General features: G+C 39.6%; 1 protein-coding gene across 2 annotated transcripts in view; it reads right to left on the bottom strand.

Moving 5' to 3' along the window:
• Positions 1 to 582: 582 nt before the first annotated feature.
• Positions 583 to 26,139, bottom strand: part of tmem132e (transmembrane protein 132E) — a 300,639-nt gene continuing 275,082 nt past the window's right edge. For both annotated transcript variants that reach the window (XM_057355354.1, XM_057355347.1), the window contains exons 5-9: positions 22,748 to 22,891; positions 14,629 to 14,834; positions 11,966 to 12,242; positions 8,333 to 8,527; positions 583 to 4,298 (exon numbers count right to left, since the gene is read on the bottom strand). In XM_057355354.1, coding sequence (XP_057211337.1) covers positions 3,225 to 4,298; positions 8,333 to 8,527; positions 11,966 to 12,242; positions 14,629 to 14,834; positions 22,748 to 22,891 — 1,896 coding nt within the window. In that variant the 3' untranslated portion in view covers positions 583 to 3,224. The remainder of the gene's footprint in view (positions 4,299 to 8,332; positions 8,528 to 11,965; positions 12,243 to 14,628; positions 14,835 to 22,747; positions 22,892 to 26,139) is intronic.

Raw genomic sequence — 26,139 nt, 5'->3', positions numbered from 1 at the left:
CAATTTGCTTTTCTTCTCTCAAGTGACAGATATCCCAAAATAAAGAACCCTAGAGTTTAACTGGACACATTGCCTTTGATGTGAACAACAAAAGGATAAGGAGAGTGTGTTTTGTTCTCTCTTTTAGATGTAAAAAACGCATTTATTCTGCCAGTCTAGCAATGCTCTATTATATGCTTTATTTTATTATTTACATTAAATGTTGTTTTCCAATGCTGCCCTATCAGAACAGACATGCTGCTTGCTTTCGGTTCACGTCCCACCGGTTTCAATTTCCATCCCTTTGGCATTTAGTGGCGGGCAGTGCGGAAATGTGTGTTTTGGTGGTGGTAAATATTTGCGTGACATTGACCGTTCGCATCACAACCAGGACCACATTTCACTGTGCAAAAACTGGCAGATTTAACGCTATCATAAAAAAGCTTTTCGCTTTTCAGGTGTTGCCTTCCATTTATATTTGTTGAGTCTGTTATTTATGTGATAGAAAGGTCTTAATGTCTAGACCGCTCATCTGGAAAGCCTTTACACAAATAAGGCATGAAAATACGGCGAATAAACGACAAAAGAGCAAGTGAATGCATTGTATTTTTTTCTTTAGTACTTACATATAAGGAGGGAAATACAACAGTTGTTTTTTATGGGGAGGATACAGGGAGTTGTAACAGTGCTCTGTACATTAAGGGTGTGGCAGCACATGGCTGATAGTACCGTGCTTCAGCAGGTCATAAAGTACAGCTCGAATCTCTACACCACAACACAGCATGTGGTCAAGGCCAAAGCCTAGTAGCAGCTCCTCTTCGAAAAAAATAAATAAAAGCACATATATTGCAACTGCTGTTTCATATACATAGATACATCATCTGATGAAAGTATAAAAACAACATGAGACTCCAATGTCCTGATACTTACAAATGACGTGAATAGGAAAATAATTTCTCAAATGAAACGAGCTGCTACCAGAGATCCGCTAGTAGTCTTACTGAGCCGTTTGAAAACCTTAATTATACATTGGATGCTCGTTTTGATCGTCAAGGTACAGTTGAAACAGTTTACATTCAGTTCGGAACCACCGGATCTGAAATGTGGGTCAAACTAAAAGTTCTGCCAACTGCGCTCCAGCTGTCAATCAAAACTCTTCCGACACGTTTAGACATCATCACATTCGGATCCCTTGACAAGAGGTGAACGGGGGTTATAAATCATAGGAATGAGGGTGTGTTCTTATCAAGTTCATTGTGACTTACAATTCGAGTGCAAAGGGCCCCTTTTTAAATAAACTGGGGTTCCAGGCTAATCAAATGAATCGTATTAAAAAACAAAGAAACAAAATACAGCCGTTCCCTCCTGCTTACAGGGATTCAAAATGAGAAATCATGAATGTTACAATAAGCACAGTGGGAAAATAGGTATTTTAATTGAGACGTCCTGAACAAACTGGAGGGACTGTCACCCTGAAACTAACCCCTGACAGGTTAGCAGCAATACACATAGAATTACATTGAATTGTGCCCTAACTACAACAAAAAATCTGTTACCAGCTTAACCATTTCTACACTAGTAAACACTTATTTTATATCTGGGCTGTACTGATCTACTGTGCTAAAAAACATTTCAAAGATTTGCTCGCTTAAACAAATTTTGTGAGATTAAATGAACAAAACAAACAGCACACAAACATTTTTTTCTTGCCGGCTCGGATTTTAAGTACAATGGAATTGATGAGTTGCTGTAACTTATAATTGCTTAACAAAATAATTGCAACTTATTTTTATGAGTTGGCGTAATGTAAAAAACAAAAAAACTAGAATAGCAAGTTGAAACGTAAAGCCAATTTGATTGTATTTAAAAAGTTACAAAAATCCCAAAACCAGCAAATGACACTGTGTCAGGTGTTACAACTGGTTTTGCAATAATTCTAGCAATAAATCTTATTGAACGTAACTGTGGTGCTATAGCGATATTTGGGGGCCGATTTATTTAACCACAATAATAAACCCCTCCAGTGTGTTTGCATAGCATATTGTCCTTACGTTACTCTATTACCACTTGGGTGGGAATTCATGGTGAGGTCATTAAAAAGACAGAAACCTTCCAGAATTCAAGTATCTGAGTCCCTAAATCTGAGCGCCTGCCTCCTTTATTCCACACACTAACTGAGAGTTATAGCAGTCGGTATGTTCTAAACGTAAGTATGTACACAGGAGGTCGGGCACAGAAGGGCAGGTCTGGCACATGCATGAAATGCATGATAACATGATATGTCCTCTAATATCATTAATGTATGATTAGATAATTCTCACAATACAAACTAAAATAAGATAAACGAAACCAAATTTGTGCCTCCATTCATGCTGAGGAATGTTGGAGAAGATATCTAACTCCACAATGTACAAGCTCCTGCTTTCCACCTCTCCTAACACACATTTATTTAGCATACCAATGTGAGCAAACAGTGTCAGAACAGAGAAAGGTTTTGACTATTGAAATCCCTTTAATAAGGCTTTTGACTTAACCGAGAAGGAGAGAATGAAAATGAAACCCTGAAGACGTACAGTATGAACGGATTGAATGGAGATAAAGGATGAGCGAGGTGGGGCGGGGGTACTAAAACCATTTTCCAACAGTGACAGGAATCCATGTCATGTTCTCGTAAACGTTCATGACGGTTTCTGTGGCCAAGTGTTATCAACAGTGGCATGAAAATCATCCGTCTTGATCACAAATCTGGGCTAAAATTAGAATCTGCACTTCAAAGGCCGCTTTGTCGGAGAAGAATCTGTAAAAAAAAAAAAGAGGAGAAGAATAATGGACACAGTGCCAAGACGCCAAGCATTCCTCTGAGAAAAGATCCTGTCCACAGCAGGGTGACCCACATATCCCACTACAAGAACGATCGAGTACTTAAAGAATCCATCTTGATATCAGTGCTCAAAACCGAAAATCCGTTTCCCCGAAAGATTGTAAACTCAACCTTCTACTGAGCAGCAGCCGGACTGCTAAAGCCGTATTTGCTTGAGATTTACCAATCCCCTAGAATCGTTTTTGGCTTTCCAGACAGTGTTATGAATTTTTGTGTGGCAAGGTGTAGAGGAAACGGCACTGTGCAGAAAACCCAGACGAAACACTAGGCCTCGGTTGCTTGTTCTCGTGAAAGGTACCTTCTCTAGAGTGAAAAGTAAGAGAGAAAAATAGAAAGGAGCGTCTTTAGAAAGTGCCTCGCCAGATCAGGCTATTTCCTTTATCCTGCGCATGTAGTCGTGCAGTTCCTCTGGGTCTTGGAAGCCCATGTCTTGGCATACCCACTGTATGTCCTCCTCATTGGCAATGGGGATGGAGTTGTAGGGTAAGTCCTCTGCGGGATGGGTAAAAGTGGTGAACTTGACACGCTTGCGTTTAGACGTGGGCGAGCTTGCATCTTCCCCGTGCTCTTTGGTGGAACCGCCGGAGCTGCCGTCCCCTCGGCCGTGGACCTGGCTTTGCACGCTGGTCTGGGAGCTGCCGCTGCTGTGGTGGTCCCCGTGACAACACGTCTGTACCCCATCCAAAGTGTTGCTGGGACTCTCCACCGTCTGAGGCGAGAGGTCGCTCTGAGCGCGCAAGGGTTCCCCGTTACCGAGGAACACCCAGTGGTGAGAATGGTCCATGTTGGCTTGTCCTTCAGGGGGGATGCGCTTGTGCCGATACTTCAGCACAAACACGATGCAGTTTATAAGAAACACCAGTATGGCCAGACAAAACACGCCGAGGAGAGCGTACATGCCGATCTCCAGATCCGTCATGCTTCGGGGACTGTGCACGAATTCGTCGTCTTCGTCGTCGCTTTCTTCCGTCGGTTCTTCTTGATTGCTGGTGGTTGGAAAGTTGGTGTAATCGATGGGCACGCTCGCCGGCTGCTCATTGGACGGCTCGTATCCCTCACCGCCCGCATTGGGGTCGATGGCAGGTCTTCTCGTGTTGGCGGGCATTCTGGTGTCTATTTCGGTCTCTGGATCCATGTCCTCCTCAGAGTCTTCGTCCGTTCTGAAGCGGACTTTTACAAACACCGGAGATGATGCGATGACGCTCTTGCGTTTAGTCTTCTGGCAGGATTCGCAGATGGTCATCTCCACGTGCACTATGTCTCCCGAGCCCTCGCCTTCTGCGACAATGACCGGCCACCGCTGTTGGGGTTGTTGGGATACGCTAACCACCTTGTCATCTGCTGTGGAGGCATTGAGGTTGTAGTCTTTAGGATCATACATGCTCAGGGGGGCAGCGGTGTTGTCGCTGTAGTAGATCCAGATGGACAAACTGGCCTCCTATGAACACAGACAATAAAATCTATTTATTTACAGCATGAAGTGTTTTAACATATTTTTGTCAGAGGTGTACAGTAACACACTACACAATTATTATGTGACTTTGGATTCTTGACTTTAGCATTAGTATGCTAGGAAAAAGTATGCTACTTTTTCAAATTCCTCAAAAATTATCCTTGCAATACAGAGGTAAGAAAAACCGACAGCGTCACCGCCGTTGTGTTCTGTTTCGCAAGCCTCTTTCAAATGTACATCAGATGTTTCTCGGATACAAGACAAGTGCAGATTAGAGCAAGTGACATGCAGCTAAGATCAGAAGGGCTCGTACACTTTGACCGTTGGAGACGCGGGCTGAGGGGAAACAGCGCTGACGTGACACTTGTGTTCTTGTCACCTCATAACAAGCCTCGGCTTGACAGTCGCCTTCCTGTCCCTGTTCCCCCGCTCAAGGAACACAATGCTTTACACCTGTTGGCAGGCAGACAAAATGAAAGCCACTCTGCCAGAGTGCTTTTAGTCAGAAATGAAGTGTTGCTATCCTTTTATATTCAGGAAGAGAAGTGTATATCTGCCTCCAGTCAGCAACGCCCTGTTGCGAGGCTGTAAAAAGTCTTCTGTCGCGCCACTAACTTCAAGGTTGCTCTGACATTCCGGCTGGGGCTCTGTCATCCTCACTTGTCAAGATGAAGAGAGTCTTTGATATGCCTGATCTGAATAATACATTGAAGATGACACGCTGTCCTCGCAGACCTTTCCATATCACTTTGGCCACTAAACTGAACTGCATCAATCACGAACAGCCCCTTGATATTTTTACAAGCTTCACTTTTTTAGACATTAATATGGCACGTGAATGTATCGTTTCATTGTGAACTGTTAATTGTATGGTAAGTTAGATCTCTACGGTAATTTTGGATTCATTGTATGTCACAAACTACATACAAACTAGAGCTGAAGTGCGCCTGTTTTTTAAAACCTTTTGGAATTCTGGGAATCAATTATTTAAATGAGCATTCGGGCACAAAGGACAAGGGTATCTGAAGTGTGAGGAAAAAAGCTTGAAAGGAAAATACGCTTTCACATCTGAGATTTTAGTTTGACGTCAGAATGCAAATGCCACTAGCGGTCTGGGGGGGCGGTTTATGTTATCTGCAGTGGCACATATTATTATTAAAGTAATTCATCATAACTCAGATATAATGCTACTGATGACATAACCGTTTCTCAATGCCACTCCTTTCCAAGGAAAGCTTCGGTGGGTAATGTACCCACAGGTTTGAGTAAAATATTATTGCTCACAGGTGGCTTATTCATAGCTCAGGAGACATTTCATTTAAGCATTAACTTAAAAGGAATAGTTCACCTTCAAAATGAAAATTCTGTCATTATTTACACGCCCTCTTGTCATTTCAAACCTATATGACTTTCTTTTCTCTACTGCAGAACACGAAAGAAGATATTTTGAAAAATGTTGGTCACAGAAAACTGTTGGTTCCCATTGACTTGGGGATCAATGCAATATAGTGTACATAACAATGTCTTCGTGTATAAAGACCTTACATAATGAAGCGTTGGTTTTATTACCTATAAATGAGCTATTTCTATCTACATACACGGCAGGTCGCCTTGCAAGGAATTCGCCATGTTGTTTCTACAGTAGCCCTAAACGGACAAACTGCTCTACAGAGCGTGTTTTGTAAATACTAAGGCTGTCCACGTTAATGCGTGCGATAATTTTTTTTCAGATTAACTGGTTAAAACTGGTAAAAACTGGTTTTGTCATCCTTTGTCTAGCTTTTAAAGGGGCCGCATTCTTAAACCCGCTGCTGTGACTCCTGTCACTAATGGTAATCAAAGAACAAAAGAACAGAGGAATTCAATGTGTTTTCTAGTAATTCTTCTGTATTTAATTTACAATTTAGCATTTAAGACTGTAAAGTGTTTGAGAACTTCATTCAATTTTTGTATATTTTCTACCTGTTAGACGTGATAGCTCTCAATTATACTGTTGAATGGCTATAATTAAGTGTTAAAATAAAAAAAATAAAAAAAATATTTAATAGAGACATCAGTTGCAGCTCTATCAGAATGTTGGCTTTCATTCATAAAATGATGCTGTTAAAGAAATCTGTTGTTTCTACATTAATTTGAAGATTAAATGAGAATTATTAGAATGTAAAAGTATATTTTAAAACATTATTGTTATGTGCGATTAATCCAGATTAATCAGATTAGTTTTTATCGATTGACAGCACTAGTAAATACGTTATCTCATTCGGCGAAGAAGCAAAAACATGACAACATCTTAGTGCTTCGAAAGGGAGGGAGGGAGTGAGCCGTTGGTTGCAATTCGCAACCTCACCGCTAGATGTCGCTAAAATCTCCACACTCCTCCTTTAAAAACGATCAAAGTTTTGAGCAAATCTGTCATGGAAACCCGGCTTGTGACTCACAATGAAGTATACTATGCAGAAATGGTAACAAAAACCTGAAACCGTTGATTTTTGCTGTTATTTCGTGACTCCAGGGGTAAGTGCACTTGAGATCTGAGGTGATGGAGTAAGAGCAGCCGCGCTGGGGGAGGGTCATCACTGATATTTGTAGCACAGCCTCCACAAACACTTACGCTGATACATTACGCTAATTAAAACCAAAGGTGGTAAAGAACAGTGCGGAGAGGGTTTAGAGCCACCGTATTTGAATGCATGAAACGCAAGCAGCCACCCTCATCTGTTGGGTATTGGTCTAAATACAGAGCTTGAATGAAAAGGCCCCGAGCTCTCGCGGCATGGTGTCGTGACCTGCCCAAGACATCGCATAAATTAACGCGGCACCGTTAAGTGTCCTGTCTTGAAAATACGAGCAAATGCATTCCAATTAATGCTTTGAAAAGATTATAGCGCAAATGCGCGGAGCTCCCCTGAGAGCTCCCACATGAGAGCGCTGGAGAGCGGGAGCTGTGCCGGCTTCTTGTTAAGCGAGATGCATGCTTGTTTCGTGCACTGATACTATGGGAAATCTGAATGTGTCTGAATGCCAAACAAGCCTTTATTAAAGCAGTAGGGGCCAGCTAGAAGACCGCATTGAAGCTAATTTGCCAATGGTCGGTAACCTTCGTGCAGACTGGATTCATCAATATAAGGCTCCGTTCAGTCAGCGTTAGGAGTGGAATGATCCTGCGCAACAAGGAAGAATTTCAAATAAATGTCACAGGAATAATTAGCTGCAGGGGGCAAAGGGTTAGAGCTTTCTTCCAGGCTCAGCTGCGGTCGGGTGTGATGATGAATGATATTGTCATATTTAGACAATTATGCAAAGATATGGGAACTAGGCATTAAACCTAAAGCCTTTCCGCTGTTGGGTGAAGACCAAATTGTGGCCGGCCACATAAAATGGAGACTTGAGGATCAAGCAGAAGAGCGTGGGCTGAACGAACAAACTACTTATATCGTTGCTGTCCTTCTCAAACCTTCTCAAAAAGCTTATTTTTAGCCATAAATCATTATTATTAGCCGCCCTTTATGTTTGTCATTGGGTTTTGTGAAAACCTAACCAATAAAAAGGATTCAAAAGTGAACAGTATTTAATCATTTAAAATGTACAGCGTTTTCTTCCATTTCCTAAAAAACAGTACAAGGTTTCAGAAGGACAACAACGATATTCTTCGACTGACAACTGATTTTCACCAGAGACTACTAGATGAATGTTATATCACCTAATTAATATTCATGAGCAAATGTTCCCCACTTTTCATTCCACCGATTCATACCAATATTCGTATCAAATCAAATTTCGAAAACCGGTTTGACCAACCTAAGCTAGTATGAGTTTTCCAAATTTAAGTCAATCAGGTTCAATATATACCAAGCTATAATCATACCTTAAGAATCTCATAAAAACCATCAGCACTTCACTACTATGAAAAATCCCCCAGATACAATTTTAATCAAATAATACACGACAGGATTGAACACAGCACTGAGAAAACAAAATAAATATCACTTATTCCTGAAGAAAACAATCAAGGTGTATACCTGCTTAGGAGTGGAGAGTGTCTGCAGACCAGTTGCCTTGGCAACCATGGTATGGCTGTTGCCAGGGCTTGGCTGCAGATTAAGTGCCAGTCCAGAGATGGCATGAACGCGTAGCTCCAGTATGGACACTTTCTCGTCTACCACAGAGAACTGTGTTTCGCCCAGCACCGCCTCCACTGCAAGCGGGGATTCAACCTGAAACCAACAAAACAATGCGTTTAAATACAGTTGAGTGTGTGTCTTCAAGGACCATTTAAGAGTGATGGCAGTCGTAAGAAGAAGAAATCTGGCAATATGAAATAAGATAGAAACATGCAGTGTGTAATCCCTCACATTCAAGACACACTCCACTAAGCAAGACAAGCATGGGAAAATACACTTTTTCTCAAGAGAACGGCCAGTAGTCCGAATTAATCCACATAAATCCTCTATCTGACACTTCAAACCCATTATGACGCCCTGTCTTCACCTCATAGTGCCGTTAAAGGTCACCGGGGACCTACGGAGTGAGAAGTCAAGTGGGGTGGCACCACACTTTTTCCTTGCGTTTCTCTGCTAAATGGTAAAATGATCCCAAGAGCCCCGCAATGCCAAGTTAGATGAGATGAGCCTCAATCTAGGTTCTTTTTTTCTCTTTACATAATTTAGAAAGGTTAACTTGAAATGCGTTTTGCGAGGAACGGAGCAGGCTATGTAGAGGGCCTTGAAAAAGATGGGGAAGTATTGAAAAGTTTCATTTTTAAAAACAGTACGTTTACATCGACTCGGATCATGTCACATTGTTAGCATGTTTACATTGTTAGCGGCAGTGTTGGGCAAGTTACTCTGTTGAATATGTAATTAGTAACTAGTAGTTAATTACTTTTTCAGTGTAATTAGATTACTGTACAAATTACTCTCTCCGAAAAGTATTTAGTTACTTATTACTCATTACTTTCTATATCCTACATCCACCTTGATTAGTTAAGTGATTCAAGGATAGACATGAAACAGCTCTTTTAATTCATTCAAATAAATAATATAAAACTACATAAAGTACTCTTATTAACTGACCAAAGTATTACAAATGTGAGAATTATACATTAAAGCACAGATTTTAAAGTTAGACTTTTTGAATTTTGATGTCAATTCCACTACTGCACACACACATATATTACACAAAGTATTTAGTTTAATTACATCAGAAGAAACTGTAATTAAATTACAGAATAAATTAGAGTAATGCCTTACTTTACTTTTTCAAAAGAAAAGTCATTTAATTACAGTAACTAATTACTTAGTAACTAGTTACACCCAACACTGGTTAGCGGATGCTTTTATCTAAATTGACTTACAAATAAGAAACATCACAAGTAATTTACCCTTCAAGAGCCCGCGCTACGGCAATTCTAAGTATTAGGAGTAGTTTAAAAGCAGAAAAATAAAGAAAAGGAATAAGAAAAGATTTTCTCGGCAGCACTCTTCTGTCAAAAACACAAAAGTTTGAATGACCAAAAGGACATTTCCATCACTGAGGTCAGAACAGTATTTTAACTCTTCAATTACAGCCATTCCAAGCCAGAAACAATAATAATACCTGCGTGTAATTCACTCAAATCACACTCGGCTCCACGGGAGGAAAGCAAAGCAAATTTCGCTCTTGATAATTCAGCCCAATAAAGACCATAATGACTTTTAATGGTGTTCAAAAATCTCCAGCCTCCGTAGCAAACATTTTCATCCAGCCTGTTATTACTTCCCTCTTCAAAAAATACCCATCTCCGGTTGAAAGCTCTCGTCACTCATGCAGGTTTATAAACTAGCCGTGGTGCTGATTCTGAGCTCATGTCCATGAAGTGACTCTGCTCGGCTCTCATTTGGCATGTTTCGCCCAAAACATTGTAGAGCGCTCAACTCTGGCTTCTGGTCCAGTCCAAAATTTCAACTCGTATGTACCATACACAGTGTTTGTTTCCCAGTGCACTAATGTTTTGGAAAAGCCTGTTCCAGTTCTATACATTAGATCTCTCACACATCGCCTCTCTTCTGCTTGGAAAGGCTTGTAGCCCGAGGGGTGAAGGCAGATGAATGCATAATTGAACTGAACTATTTTGTCCCTGCATTTTTTTTTATCTCTTAAAGGGATAGTTCACCCAGAAATTAAAATTCCGTCATCATTTACTCACCCTCAAACTATTACAAACATGTATAAATTTGAGTTCAACACAAAGAAAGATATTTAGAAGAATGTTTTGGGGCACTATTGACTACTATAGTAAAAATACTGCCACGGCTATGGTAGTTAAAGGTGCCCTATTGTGACAATGGTTTTCCACACATTTTCAAAATATCCACCTTTGCGTTCAACAGAACATCAAAAAGTTCAAAACAACTTGTGGGTGAGTAAATAATGACAGAATTTTCACGTTGAGTGTACTATCCCTTTAAAAAGGCGAGCTTCAAAGATGCAGTGCATTTGAAGGAGAGAAAAGAATGACACAGATTGACACAAAAACAAAACAACATTCTTACCAGAATAGCTTCTTTAATTTCATCCAAGCGATTGCCATTAGTTTTATTATACTTGCTGATGCACCTGCTTTTGATGTTTGTATTAACAACTAGAGCTTTGGGTGCTTGAATAGAGAGCTTTTAAAGGACAAAAAGGATCTGCCCGGTCTACAGTAATTACTATGGTAGTCTGTAAACCTGGCAAGCCAATTAAGCCATGGAAAGAAAACGAAGAGGGATTCAACAATATCGTCATAAAAACGATAGAACATGTTTCTTGAAAGCTGCTGAATCTTTGTGCTCAGGTTACAGTGATGGGGTGAAAGATGAAGATCAAAGAACCACCCTATATGCTAGAAAATGCCTGATGTCGTTGACTTATAAACAATATTATTCATATTTCTCATGCTGCCTTGCGTCTTGATGGAATGATGCTCTTGTACTCATAGCTTGGGTATTTTCAGCACACACTGGCCATAAGTTCTGCATTAGCCATTAATTATTAATAACCTTTGCAGTTTTCCCTAGTTTAATTAGCAAACTTTTGCTTTCATGTACAAATTTGTTTATGGTGAGAAAAAAACTTTCCCGAAACAAAATAACAGGCAACGTCATGACGAGCTGTGCTCAAGCTGTCAGGAACGATCAAAACGCTCTCACAATGAACCAATTGTGTCCTGACTAAATAGCAAGAAAGAAAACTTCACTTTAAAAATGATTTCGCTAATTTAATGTGAAGTTTTATAAAAGACAGATTCTCTTTCCAAACATCCAAGCCTCTGAATAAACTACTGGGACTAAATACGCATTTGAATAGTTTCTCGGTTTCATGTTTAAAAAGCAGTCTGAGACCTCAAGAAACTGGTCTATGAAAAGCCAAGAGTCATTTTTTTGCAAATTCTATGCAAAGGTTGGATACGCTGAAGATTTATTTAGGATTTTCCTAAATTTCCCATAGTTGTCTATAAATTCATTGAAGATTACTATTACTACTCTATAATGTTGAAAAAAACGAAAGCGAAAATGACCCTAAACCTACAAACAGTACAGTACATCTCTATCCATCCATCCACCCATCTCTCCTTCAAATCAATAATCCTGCATTCATCCAGTAAACATGGTCCATTATTTGTGATATTCTACCTTAAGAGTGGATGATCCCAACTCATTAGCCACCAGCACCGTTCGATCCACCAGCTCAGCCACTCTGGCATCCACTACCTTCAGAGAGTCCTGGACCAGCTCTGTTACATCCACCTGCCAGTCAGGACCCAGCATAGTGATCATCTGGTTCGTGCCCTCGGTAGATGTAGTGTGGAACTGGGTCAGAACTTTAACCTGGGCCCTCTGGTACTGTAACGTACACCCACGGCTCACTTTGCGGTCATCATCATCATCGTCGTCACTGTCTCGGGCCGTTCTGAGGAGATAGGAGAGAAAAAAAAGTCGTTTGAACAGTTGTCATACATTCACGCATCATATCGATTTATCCATTTTTGTTAGATTTAAATTACAGCATATAATGCACTCAGACAAATCAGGACGTGTTACAGTAAAGAGAATTTCAGCAGAAAAGAAATAAATACATAAATAATGAATTCCTATGTCAAAATGATGTTTTGTCCAAGGTAGAGAACACAATTCTCTGTTGCACAAGATGGCGCCGGTGAGCTTTTGGGACGCCAGGGTCGGCAGACTAATTTCCGGTCGTGTAACACTGTATGGGAAAAAAAAGAGCATTTTTGGCTGGCAAATATGGTTGTTTTTTAAATAAAAAATAAGAACGTAATATTTCAGCGATATGACAGATCCTCTTTACATTGCTGAGCACTGCGTTAAGCCAAAACAACACGATAGTGTTTACGACCGGAAATTAGTCTGCCGACCCTGGTGTCACAAAAGCTCACCGGTGCCATCTTGTGCAACTAGACCATTATCTTTATGATGCCATTTTTTTGTGTTACCTAATTGTATGTTTTATAATTGAAATCTGTCATGCTATTTCAGTGTTTTCGTAAGAATTGCCTAAATAGCTAATTAATTAATTAATCGCATGAAGACATTGTGTTGTATATAATAAACAAATAAAATAAAAAAGCAAATAATTAATAATTGATATAACAAAATGAAATTATTATTTGAATATATTATACACTCATCAAATTTATTCAGATCCGTCTAATAACACACAACGTTTTTTAGAGGGCTGCCATTAACAAAAGTCACATCATCTTTAGACCTGCTTGAAGAAGGTTCTTGCATGCCTCACACATACCAACCCACAGAATCCATCTAATCCATCTCTCTCAGAGAAATGTCACTGTGTGAAGCGCGAGAGAGAGAAAGCGTGGCAGGGGTGGGGAGTATTGAGAGCTGAATGCCACTTCTGCCATTCCACACACACACACACACCTAATTAATCAGATAACTGGAGATGTCAGAGACAGCTGTCTGTTTGTAACTGACAGACCATAGCCTGCCCGTCCATTACCTTCAATTGAGCTGAATGCCAAGCAATGAGTTATCATGTAAGGGAACACGCTGGTACTTCTCAACCTAGAGAGTCTGGCAGGCACAAGTCTCATGAAAGATACTCGGAAAATTGGAAAGCAATCGCTGAACGGCATCTTGATCTTTTCTGCGTTAGGCTCCTGTTGCCATGGAGGTCGAAAACAAGAGCTCTGATCAGTCGAGCACCAAGCCCAACATGTGATCTTATCTCTTCATACAGGTTAATAAGAGCTTCGCAGTCGAGGAACACACTTAAAGATTGGATCTGTTCTTGAGCTCATTATGATGTCAAGAAAACTGCACATTTCATGCAACAGAGCCTGTCCAGCCAATAAAAATCAGCGTCCATTTGATAGAACTAGCATCAATCAAAGAGTGTTAAAGGCCAATGCCAGAAATCTGCCCGTTGACACGTCTTAACCTTGTGCGATGTAGTGGAATAAAACGGAGGAGAGAGGAATGTTGGATACTGGGGGATGCTGAATCAAAGCAACTCAAATTGAGGTCAGATGTAAATTTAATGACACACTTGTATCTCGTATTGAACGGAGAGAAAAAACAGCAAGATTTTTCACATACGAAGGTTTGATAATAGCAAAACGTTTTTAGTACAGTAGCTAGGTTTTTCTTACATAATGAATGAACACTGACACAGCATGCAAACAAACACTCAAACCAAAACTAATGGGCCCGTTTTGTCAAATCTACAATCCAAGAAGCTGTTTTGGAATTTTTTAACCTTTAAAAATGGCGACAGATTCAAAGGAAATAACAATTCTGTACAATTGAATATCCACGTCACACCACCCTAGGCTAGAGGTAGATGACAACTTCCTCCTAAATTGGATTAGCATAACCAAATCCTATTTAAATAGTCCATTTTAATGAATTAAATTTGAGATTTACATCAAAAAAGAATGAGCCCGCTACGGGAGCCATAATGACACCAGTAAGCATCCGGAATATTCTATATCATAAATCATTTTGGAGAGGTTCATCTTGAAAACTGCCTGTGCTGAGGGATCTTCTGCCAAGAGCGGGTGACAATATTACAACTTCAATTTGTCATAATCACAGTAAAAGAGCGGCATGAAGAATAGCGTTTGGCGCTCGTGCAACATCAGCTCAATCGTAACTAACCAAGTCCTTAGTGACCTAACATAAACGCTCTTAACAACTCCACTAATTCAATCATAACACCGTTTTAGAACGCCCAGCAGGGAGTCCACAAAAACAAAGATTTAAACATCTGTACACAACGGCAAGTGCAGTTGTAAGAGAAAGGTATGTCTGACCTGCGATCCGGCAGGATGGGAACCCTCCAGCCCTTGATGAAGCTCAGCTTGTTGTCCGACAGCTCCACTTTAAGCGGCAGTTTAGGTACCCACACAGTAAGCTCAAGAGGAGCGCTGAGGTGCTCGTAGATGAAAATCACCCTGGCGTTCATGGAGCCGCGCGTCTCTTTCCCGTTCACAAACACGTAGTCGCAATTCATGGACACCTGTCGAAGAGAGCAGAGACAGATTAGGGAATATTATCTAAACAACAAACAGACTCAACATGTCTTCACATGGAAGAGCAAGTGGATGACAGTAGGCATCAAAGAAAGGTGTCAATCAGATAAAAACTGTATTTAAATCAATTACTTGGTATGCTGTTTGCTTTATCACATTAATCGCATATGTCAACATTTGCCTTCAGAATGAAGATAATTCACAGTACATTTACTAAATAGAGTCGCTGACAAAACCTTCAAAGTCAATAGCCTATATCAGTGGTTCGCAACAGGGGGGTCCACAAGTGGGTCTGAGCTGACTTCCAAGGGGGCTTCAAGATGACATTTAAAGTTAAACAAAATGAACATTGAAATACATAAAAAAATGTATTATTTGGCTATTTTTATAATGAACAAATGTTTTTTTTATTTTTACACTGTATTATTAAAAATGCTTTGGTTATATAGATTTATCATCATAATCCCACAAATATGAACAATAACATTTTGAACAACAATTAAATGTTTCACATAGGTCTATTTAACAGTAGCATTTCTGATGAAAACTGAATGATCAATACAAATAAAACACTGCACAGTCTTAAATAAATATGCAATGACTCTAAATAAAGCTACAAAAGTTTCATTTTCTCTTTAATATGTGACACAGATTTATTAGGTTACTGTCACTTTAAGGCTAATTCTTTTTGATGCAGATATACATTTAAAATACAATGGACTGTGCTTATGTGAACTTTTTGTGTTTTGACATAACAGCGTGTGTATTTGACAGTATAAGAACATATATAAGACGTGAAAGAGAACTTCATGATGATGAGTAGGCTCACTGAGATGTCTGGAACAGAGATGATGTTATATATGCGATGTATGTTCTTGAATGGGGATGTACAGACACATCGTAGCATGTAGAATATACGTAAAACTGTAAAACAATCTAAAGATCTCTCAGCAAAAGTAGAAAGAGCCGAATTTGTAATAAATCACTCAGTGTCTCAGTTTAAATGGTCGCAAAAGTGCTTGTAGAGCGATTCATCTTGTTCTTCTATGTTGCCGGTTCTGCGGCATACTGCTGCATAGTGGTGAACTCTGGAACAGCAGCGTTTCAAGTACCGAAACAAGCAAAATTCTGGTATTGAACCGTTTGAAATCAAACATGTACCGGTAAATTTCCAGAACCGGTTTACCGTGCAACCCTAATTGTTTTTATTTTTCTTGTGTATGTATTCTGTTTATTTTGATGACACTGTGACATGTATTTTGTGTATTTTTCTTTATTGTTATCCTGATTCTGATATTGAAAAATGATAAATAAATAAAAAATAAATGTGCTATTTTTAGTTGTTTCATTTTTAATCCCTATTTTGCCCTTGGAAGTAGGTCACATTAAAGGGGTCGTATTTTTCTGTGTCTTTGGTGTATTATAAGTTGCCCATGCATGTATTAGACATGTAAAATTGCAAATATGTAAGTGTCGGAACAAAAGATGCATTCTATCTAAAAGCGAATGCTCACCCAGACCTGCCTGAAACGCCTCGTGTAACCACACCCCCACAAATCTACGTCAGTTCGTGCTAAGACCGCCCAAATGTATACGGCAGTAAGGTGGGCGTACCTGTCAGTACAATTGCGTTGGAACCTGATGTTCCAAATATGGTAAGAGGCGTTACATTTCCGTCACACGCTTGCAGTATTCCACCAATCACTATGCACTGGTTAACTGGCCAATCACAGCACACCTCGCTTTTCAGAGCGATGAGCTTTGTAAAAAATCTGCACGTTTCAGAGAGGCGGGGCAAAGAGGAGATACAAACATGCACGGCATGCGGAAAATACAGCGTTTTAACCTTAAATCGTGTATACACATTGCATTACATCTAAAACAAACCATAATATTCCTTTTAGCCGTGTCATATGACCCCTTTAAAAAAAGTTGCATTCTGTCTAGCTGTTCTTGAACAAGACTCATTTTTATCATCAGTTGTAGTTAAAGCTGCAATTCATAACTTTTGCATCTACATTGTTACCTCTGGTTGTAACTTAAAAATAAAATTGTTACTTTACCTATGGTTAGGTAAAAGTCAAACTAATATTTACCACAAAATCTGTCATAATCATCATAATTTTGAGTTTACCTTTGTGAATTAGGAAAGTGAATTAGAGACAGTTTTGAACACTGGTTCTTATGTGTTTGCTCAATAACTGATGTTTGTTTATTATTAACCACAAAGTTATGAATGGCAACTTTCTAAATTGGCAGTTTAAATTAAATTTATTTCAATTCAATAACACACACATTTCATAAAAACAAACACAATCTTTTTTACTAGATACATGCTTCTTAAAATAACACCCCTTAAGAATACGTCTGACAGCTTTTATCCTCCTTTTATCCACGTTTTTTCAAATCTTAAATTGTTATTCAGTTCAATCCGTTCATTTTTTCCCAAGTCTCACAAACTCCAATATACACACCAAAACGTGTACATTTTCAGATTTCAAAGTCTCTAGGCAATTTCATTACTACACCTAGAGACGCACCAAAAGAGACCAGAAAATCTGCTTTTATCTTATTCCTCCAGGTCCACCAACACATTCCTTATACACACAGCAGTTTTTAAAAAGAAATTATTTACTGTAATAGACAGTCTAAGCTTTACTTTTGGGATAGCATCTATGATTTATCTGGGGGTCCGAGGCAGCTGACACTGTAATCAGAGAACCTAATCTCCCTCAAATGGAGGTCGGCAGTTGCAGTCTAGCCAAGCCCATGAATTCATCACAGCGGGGATATCTGTGTAATAAAATATGTAGGTCTCGGCGACAGCTCCCACTCCTATACATACCATCAATACAGGGAATTGATCAGAGGAGATGACTCTCACCCCGGTAGCCTTTAAGAGACCCTGCTGGAAACTCACTGTTATTCAGTGGAAAAATATGAATCATACTCCTGAAAAACGGACATATGGGGGTTGAAAGGGTGGTGAGAGAGAGCTTTTCATGTTCAAACGAAAAACTTCATGGCTTGGCCTGAATCTAAGGTTTAAGAAACTGTTATAGCATGATTTAAGAAAAAAGAAAAAAAAGTTTCTCAACAAAAAAAGACCGACCAATAATCATTTGGCAAATTCGTTAGCCAATTAACACCATGCCGTGTTTTCGCAACATCTCTTGGTAACACTGGAGGAGACAGAATTACACGCTTCACCTTTACATTTCTGCTGAAATTTCCTCTTAGGTTCCAACAGCACTCCACGGTCTCTTAACCGTGTTCCTGCTGAGCCACTTCTGTTGATGTGAACTCAGTCTTGACCCGCTTGCTCCTGGGGCTTCTAATAAACTTGGCTGGATAATTCCAAGTCAAAAGCAGTTAAGGACTGTGGGCGTCACTAGTTAGCAGGGGCCAGCTGAAAGTACTTTTATGTGCCTGCCTGCGGTAAGCGTGCCATGGAACCGCTAATCTGCCCTGGCACTTCGCGTGGTTTCAGAGGAGTGTAGGGGGCGAGGTCAGGATAGTGCCGCCCATCGAGAGACCCTCAGCCTCAACACCCGCCAGCTGTGTTTAGTCCAACAAGCCCCACCGTAACCATCCAAACAGAAGGGACATTTAATTCAACTCACATTTTCATAGCACTTTTCATCATTTTGCATTGTTGCAAAGCAACTTTACAGAAGATGCATTTTAGAACAGTCGAGACAATTAAGACAGATTAGCAAACGGTTTAAGCAAAAAGAAAATGTAGAAAATAGGAAAATGATGGTATTATTGTAAAATGTAAAAAAAATTACAATAGCAATACTAACTGTAAAAGTAATTATACTTTTTACTTTATTTTTACCATACCATACCAAGCCCTGCACAGCGTGACATACAAAAATATTAAACTGTGACCACACATAAGAATTTGTTCCCATCATTTATTCATATGTGAGCATTTTTGCTAAATGATATAATTGTTTTTGCATGGCTTCATAATTTGTTACAAAAAATGTGTGTCAATGTTTGTGTGTACATTATGTACAAGACCTCCTGTAAAAAGAATTGTTCGTAAAATAATAAGACTAAGAATATTCTATGTGACCATACAGCATATACCATACAAGACATATACTTGCTTACTTGCATAGACACAAAATTTGGAATCTATTAACTCATGTTCTTGGACACGAATATCCCCACATTTTTTCGTGTCAGTGAGCACAACCTTTTTTTTCAGGCAGTCGTGGCCTAATGGTTATAGAGTCGGACTCGTGACCAGAAGGTTGCCGGTTCGATTCTCAGGGCCAGTGAATGCTGCCCACTGCTCCGGGTGTACGTGTGTTCACTACTCTCTGGATGGGTTAAATGCAGAGGTCACGTTTCGGGTATGGGTCACCATTCCTGACAAATAGGTCACTTTCACTTCACATATCAAAAGAAGTCGTACATATTTTAGGATGTGGCTAACCAACACCTTACTTCACCCCAAACCCCAAAATCACAGCGGCAATGGCTAATTTTGCTAAAAAGGAGACTTTCACGAGGTGGCAAAACAATGATAAATGGCTCCCCTAACCCCGCCGCTAAACCTAACGTCACAGGGGAAAAGTCAAATCACAACAAAACATACCAATGAGATCGTAGGGAACAGGAATTCACACGAATGAGCCACCTTGTAAAATAGGTATGAATTCCCATCAGATTGCGTTGATATATATTTATACATATGAAAGATACCGCATATTAAAATATATTAGATTTAAAGTCGTGCTGACTGACACAAAAAGGGGGGAAATTCGTGTCAGTAAACACAAATGAATAGATTACAGTTCGTGTGAGACTGTGTTGCAACTTAATAGGACTATAAATATTAAAATATTAATCAAATATATATATAAAATATTTATAATAAAATATTTTATCATTTGCTCACCCTCATGTCATTCCAACTCTGTGTGACTTCACTTTGCAGAACACAAAAGAAAATATTATGATAAAAGTTGATAACCAAACAACATTGGACCCCACTGACGTCCATCGTATGGACACAAAACCACCGAGATATTTCTCAAAATATCTTCTTTTGTGTTCCACACATTTTAAATGACATGATGTTGAATAAATGACAGAATTGTTATTTTTGGAGTACTGTCAATTTAAATACGAAAGATAAAAATGATATATGTACTTGCTGTTATTAAATCAACTGCTCATATTGGAATCAGTAAACATATCAAATGTGTGCGCTCTCAGATGGCCATTGTGACCATCAGTGCCTAGAGATGTAACATCAGCTGGGACAAACTGTTCACAATTTTCTGCTCGCAAACACAAAGCTCCACAGCGTCTCATCATTTAGTGCACACTACACATTTTGTCGGAATATTTTTGCAAACCAATTAAAATAGCGACTGTTAGCCAGTAGATGCCAGGGACGCATTTTGGTTTATTATGTGATAAATGTGCCGCGCTAGTTCGCGCAAGTGAGGCATCACTTCTATATTTGAGCACCACAGGAAATAAACATGACCAAAAACATGACTGACTGTAAGACAGGGATCTGAGACAAAGCTGGCAAACATTCCCTGAACATAAGTTAACGAAACTAAAAAGCATTTTTACATGAGTGAAATATGTGTCTACATACACACAATGTTTGGCAAAATTAGACACACCTGGCTGGGTTTAACAGACTGTATTGTCAAATCTGAAACCTTCAAGCAAACAAGATATTAAAAGTCACTCTGTGGACGAAGCATCTGACGTCATTGTCACAGTCGTGCATGTGCCCATCTGTCATCCCGAAGTAAAAGCTTCAGCTCCGGGGAAAAAGCTTTGTTATAACAGACACTCATGAATACCTTTTGAATAACATGTTACTGGAGCCCGTAACCTTTGTCTTGTGTATGGCGCTTTTTTCGGCACTGCACCGAGCGTTTTATTGAACTGTCAGGACTCATGTTGTCTCAGCTTGAAGGGCTCATCTTGAATTAGCCTCCAAAGTTCAATGGCCCGGGTGGCCGAGCAAAGCCACTCAATAACACCGAAACTAATGCTGTGCCCGGGCTCTGCGGCACACGCGCCTATTCTGAATCTCAGGACAGATAAACAACGCATGCCCACTGGCCCCATCTCGGACGGCTTATGGATCTCAATCTTCGCAGACAGATGACACACTGAGGCGTAATGTTATTTCTTCACGATTTAGATACAGTTTATAGTTGAAGTGGATTTCTACTTTAGCTTTGTTGTGCTACGGAGCAGATAGAAAAGAGTGAAATTGTTGCTTTCCTTAAGGAGGCTGGAATTGTATTTATGTATTTACGAGCCTTCAGGAAAAACAACTGCCCCCTGGTGCCAATACAGAGAAGTGAATTATGAGAGCAGGCATGTTTGCTTTAAACTGCATGTGCGCTTGTGATGTTGCTCCCACGCAAATGAAAAACACGTGGGAAAAACCTAGAGATTTCTTGATTCTTGATCAGCATTTCGGCTCGAGTACTTCCGCATATCCACAGATTTTCTTTTTAGATAGAGATACTGTGAATCTTGGGAGGAAACAGGCAGAACTGATTAATCCACGAGAGGATTCATTCACAAACGCTGTGAAGATTTTAAAGACCTCATGTGGTGAAAATCACGTCTTTATGTTGTTTATATGGTGTTTTAAATGTGCTTTGAGACAAACCATGTGCAAATGTATCATTTTAAAGCATTGCAGAGTATTTTCTTCATAAAACTGCAGTTTATCAAAGACAGATTAAAAATGCAGTTTAAAACTTCCCCAGTTAATGACATCATAAACCTGTAACCAATCACATCAACTCATTTGACCCCTGTGGATCAGCAGTTTGAGGCATAAATATGCAAAGATGGCGCATAGATTTGTGCTGAAACAATCGCTGCACTACTGTGTCAGCTCTCAGTTTCATTTTTAGTTTCACTTTCAGTTTTAGCAGCGTCTGAACTGCCGAGTGCGATTGAGTGGAGGCGGGGCTAATTTGCATATTCCTATATCTGCATATGTGTACAGTTCCATTCAAGCTATTTTAAGACAGGAAAAATAATTTTCACAAGAAAAAAAGGTTTAAATATGTAATTATGATGGTCAAAGATTAGTCTTAATGGATAAAATTATCGAACACAGGGGGACTTTAAGTTCAGAGTGGCACATGCAGTACGGAAGCTCACTGAAATTTGGTCTTTCCTTGAAAAAAAAAAACTATAATAAACACTAATGTATTGCCTTTAGATAATATTGTTTATTACGTTATTTTTATTAATATTTACTGAATAGCAGTCGATGTTCATCACAACATCATGCATGCTTGTTTCATGTTCGCTATTTATAGTAAATGTAGTCTTTACCTTTTATTAAATTATTTTATTAATTTATTAAGATTTAATTTCTTAAATCTTAATAAACTTTGTTCATCAAGAGTAAAAGCAGGATTCCTTAACTTAAAAACATAAGCCAAGCGGTGAAATTGAAATGAGAACTTCATTCGAGTATTTAATTCAATTTCCCCCACGAGTCCGGACTCTATTTACAACTGATTCTCTGGATGCCCGAGTCATTTCACTTAGTCTCATAAAAAGGGCCTCCGTACCCAACTGCGGCGCTTTCAGTGGGACTCTTCATTTGGAAATATTAAACACAGGTCAAGTGTTGCCAAGCGGAGAGAGACGCTGTTTCGCGGCACGCTAAACACTTCTGATGAACTGTCTGGGATTGAAAAGCCAACGATCCCTTCAGGGGATCAGAAAAGCAATGGCCACAAGAGCATATCAAAACTCCACTTAAATGAGCTTTCGATGGGCATTTTATGATCTCCTAAGTGATGCAATTCATTATAAATGCATACAGGAGGCAGCGGAATCCCGGTTGACTGGACCTCTTGGCGCGGGCGCGACATACCTTGACGATATCTTCGTTGAACGACTTGCACTGCACGAAGGAAGAGACGTCAGTGACCGCTCCGTTCATCTCTATGGAAACCACTTTGACCGGGATGGCCACAGTGCGGCCAGTAAGAACCGCCGTGTTGATGATCTCAGTGTCCTGGATATGCAAGAGAGAGCGAGAAAGACAAAAAGAGAGGGTATGAGTCAGGAGGTTAGCATGAGTCCAGTGCACAGGGAATCTGAATGTGTAAAGATAGTATCTGTATTATCCTTGTAAAGTCAAAAGCCATGCGTTTCCTTCTCTCTGAGGAACATGTCCAAACAGTATAAATTCTGGTTGACTGGTTATAAAGACACCTGAACTTAAACATGCCATGCTCATTTAAACTGAGAGGTCTTTAACCAGTAGGATCATGATCCAGCTTAGGCTGATTATCAAAACAACACAAAATGGCAAAGCTGCTCTTACAATAGAAACAATCACCAAGTGCCAAGTTAAGTTGTCATTCTATTTGCTTAAATAAAAATACAGTATATTAGTTCTGTTGCGTGCAATTGAGAGGGTCTGGAAGTTCAAAACATCTTCTTTGCTATGAACCAGTCAGAGAAGAACCACCTTTTTGTTTTGTTTTTTATATAAAAAACTAGAGATGCACCGATATATCAGCCAATAATCGGTCTCGGTCAATAAAAGCACATTTTCACACTACCGCCTATCGTTCGATAGTTCAATATCGGAAAATTACGAAATATTATTTTAATCTTCAGAATTTAGTTAATGCGAGTTAATATAACCATAGAACTATCGTATCGGCAGATATTACTATCGGTATCGGTGAAGAAATTTAGTATCGCTGCATTCTATTAAAAACAGATGTATCTTTTGCCTCTTTTTAGAATAAATGATTAACCAGAACATGCTCTGTCATGGGAAAATTTGTGTAAATATGTCCATAAGAAAGTGATGAAGTCTGTCAAAATATCTCCACGTCAACAGAAAAAGCCGTTTCTGACAACCTCAAATAAGACCGATATTTCCATATACTCAGCATAAAACCTCCGTACACAAAGTATGGATTCACTTTTAAAACACTGCAGCCTCAGTTTACCAATTTAAAAGTTTTCCTGTTGGATGACACATGCAAATAAATAGGCTTTCAATTACACTTCAAAAGCTGCAGCCAATTAAAGAGCACATTGGCCCCACAATTGCTTTCCAGCAAAAATCTATTCATTATTTTGGTCAGAAGTGCTGCGGGGATGTTGCACGACTAACTGTAAATTATTTCCCTTGTGGCCCTCAGGAATAAAGAAAAGATTATGCAGCTCGCGCTCCCTCACGCTTCAATCAAAACCGCATATTTGAGGGGAAATTTCCATCGAGTCTTTTGCTTCAGAATAGGTGTTTAAAAAGGGAGAAAGAAATCAGATGCGCACGTGGAATATCACAGAAGGCTAGGAGAATGAATGATGAAGTCTCGTTTCTCCTTGCTGATAATGTGTGAGTTGGTTGAACGTTGCCTTGGCAGCGCACAGCTTTTGGGATTTCAGATGCTGACGAAAAATGTATTCCTTCAAAGCACCGCACATCACTTTGGAGACCAAGTTTCTGCCAAATGCATAAATGTAAATGTGACCGCAATATCAAAACCATCATCACTTTATCATGTGTAGCATGACGATTCTTTATTATGAATCTGTATTACAGAAACAGCCTTTTACAAAATAACTAAACCACAGTTCATTTATTCCCACTTTCTTCACGTCAAAACAAAGCAGAAATCACTACGCCAAAAAGGGTCATAAACGTTCGTCTTGCAAACCTAATCTGAACGAGGTTGTATTTAATATCTCCCCACTGAGTAAATGAGTTATTAGCTCAGAATTACAGTACTGATACCCTGCAGCCGAATCTGCGTAAATATCATTTTTATTCAAAGTGCATTACTGGCCTACCCGCCTGCCTTGTTTAAATGGAAGTCTTGGGTACTCGCACAACGAAATAAAATTCATTATGTGCCCACGCGAGGCTTTCATTCTGGAGCTGAATTCTTAACCTGACATCTCATTTTTATGCAGGTAAACTTTAAAGGTCAACAGTCCGCCCATAGAATTTATTTTATTCATACGATTCGTGTTGGAAAACCCTGGTATTACCTGCTGCTGTCATTTCTTCCACTGAAACCAAAAAGCACAACAGATGGCTGTGGACACACTGGGACGCTTAGCAAAAGATAATTTAAATGAATACTAATATCATAATCAAAACAGAATTACTATGGTACCCTCTGTTAAGAAATAAGGTAATGACGTGGTTCTTTTTGTAAATGCTTCTGTAAGGTTCTTCAGAAAATGGCATGCATGTCCTAAAACAACAAGGTGCTAGGTTTTAGACAGTTTTAGTGATATAACACTTCCACGGCTCATATCAGCATTCAGAAATATTGCAAAGTGACACAGCCTTGTTTGTGTGTGCAGCAGAGAACGCAAAGCGCAGTACAGTTTGTGTTGCTGGCAGAATTTACAGTGACAGACAGCAGGAGCCGAGCATCTCGTGATGAGTGAAACGGGCGGCTCAGATGGATACAGACAGCACCAGCCGTAAATAACAGCAAGGAGGCTTTTGCAAGCCATTAAACACTTCACACCGAGTCAGAGCAAGGTAAACCTGGGCTTCTTATCACATACAATAGTATACAAAGATGCAGGCTGTTTGATATAAGACACTGTTGAGGTGACAGACTGCTTTACCGTGAGATTTTTCGCGAGCTGAGCGCACTGCAACATGGATTCTTGCTTCCTAGCAGTAAATTGAGGATTTAAATAAGGATGCATAGTACTGTGATCAAAGGCCTTGCATTAAACTACGGGCCTTTTCGAGTCAACGCGAAGCCCATTGAACTTCTGTAATGGAATCTGATTTTATTAGCTGGGAATCAATTAGAAAAAGGTGTTTCATAGCAGAATGAAGCTAGAGTTGACTGTGCCAGATTACACCGTCCTCAAAACACTGATTTATAGTCATATTAAAGAGAACAGGCTTGGAAATCCAGAGAGAACTTGACCTTCTGCTTATTAGATGGCTCTCTAGTCAATACTTGATTCAAAAGGTCATTCACAGCATTCAAAGGTACGCTATTTTGTGATAAAACAACCAGTGATGCACCGAAATTTCGGCTGACGAAAATGACATTTCGGTTTCGGCCGAAAGAAAAAAAAGGCCAAAATATCTGCTGGCCCTGCCGTAATAAAGGCTAAAAGCAATAAATAGAACAAGAAAAGCTCAAAACCAGTGGACAGAAAACGACACGCAAGCTCTGTGTGATGCGCGACTGCGTTTGAATGCCTTTGTTTCTTTATTGTCGGAGATCACGTGCACATTTTAAAGCCAATTGCCTTGAAACG

Source organism: Triplophysa rosa, linkage group LG2 (genome assembly GCF_024868665.1).
Source record: "Triplophysa rosa linkage group LG2, Trosa_1v2, whole genome shotgun sequence".
NCBI lineage: Eukaryota > Metazoa > Chordata > Actinopteri > Cypriniformes > Nemacheilidae > Triplophysa > Triplophysa rosa.
This window is presented reverse-complemented; position numbering and strand designations above follow the sequence as displayed.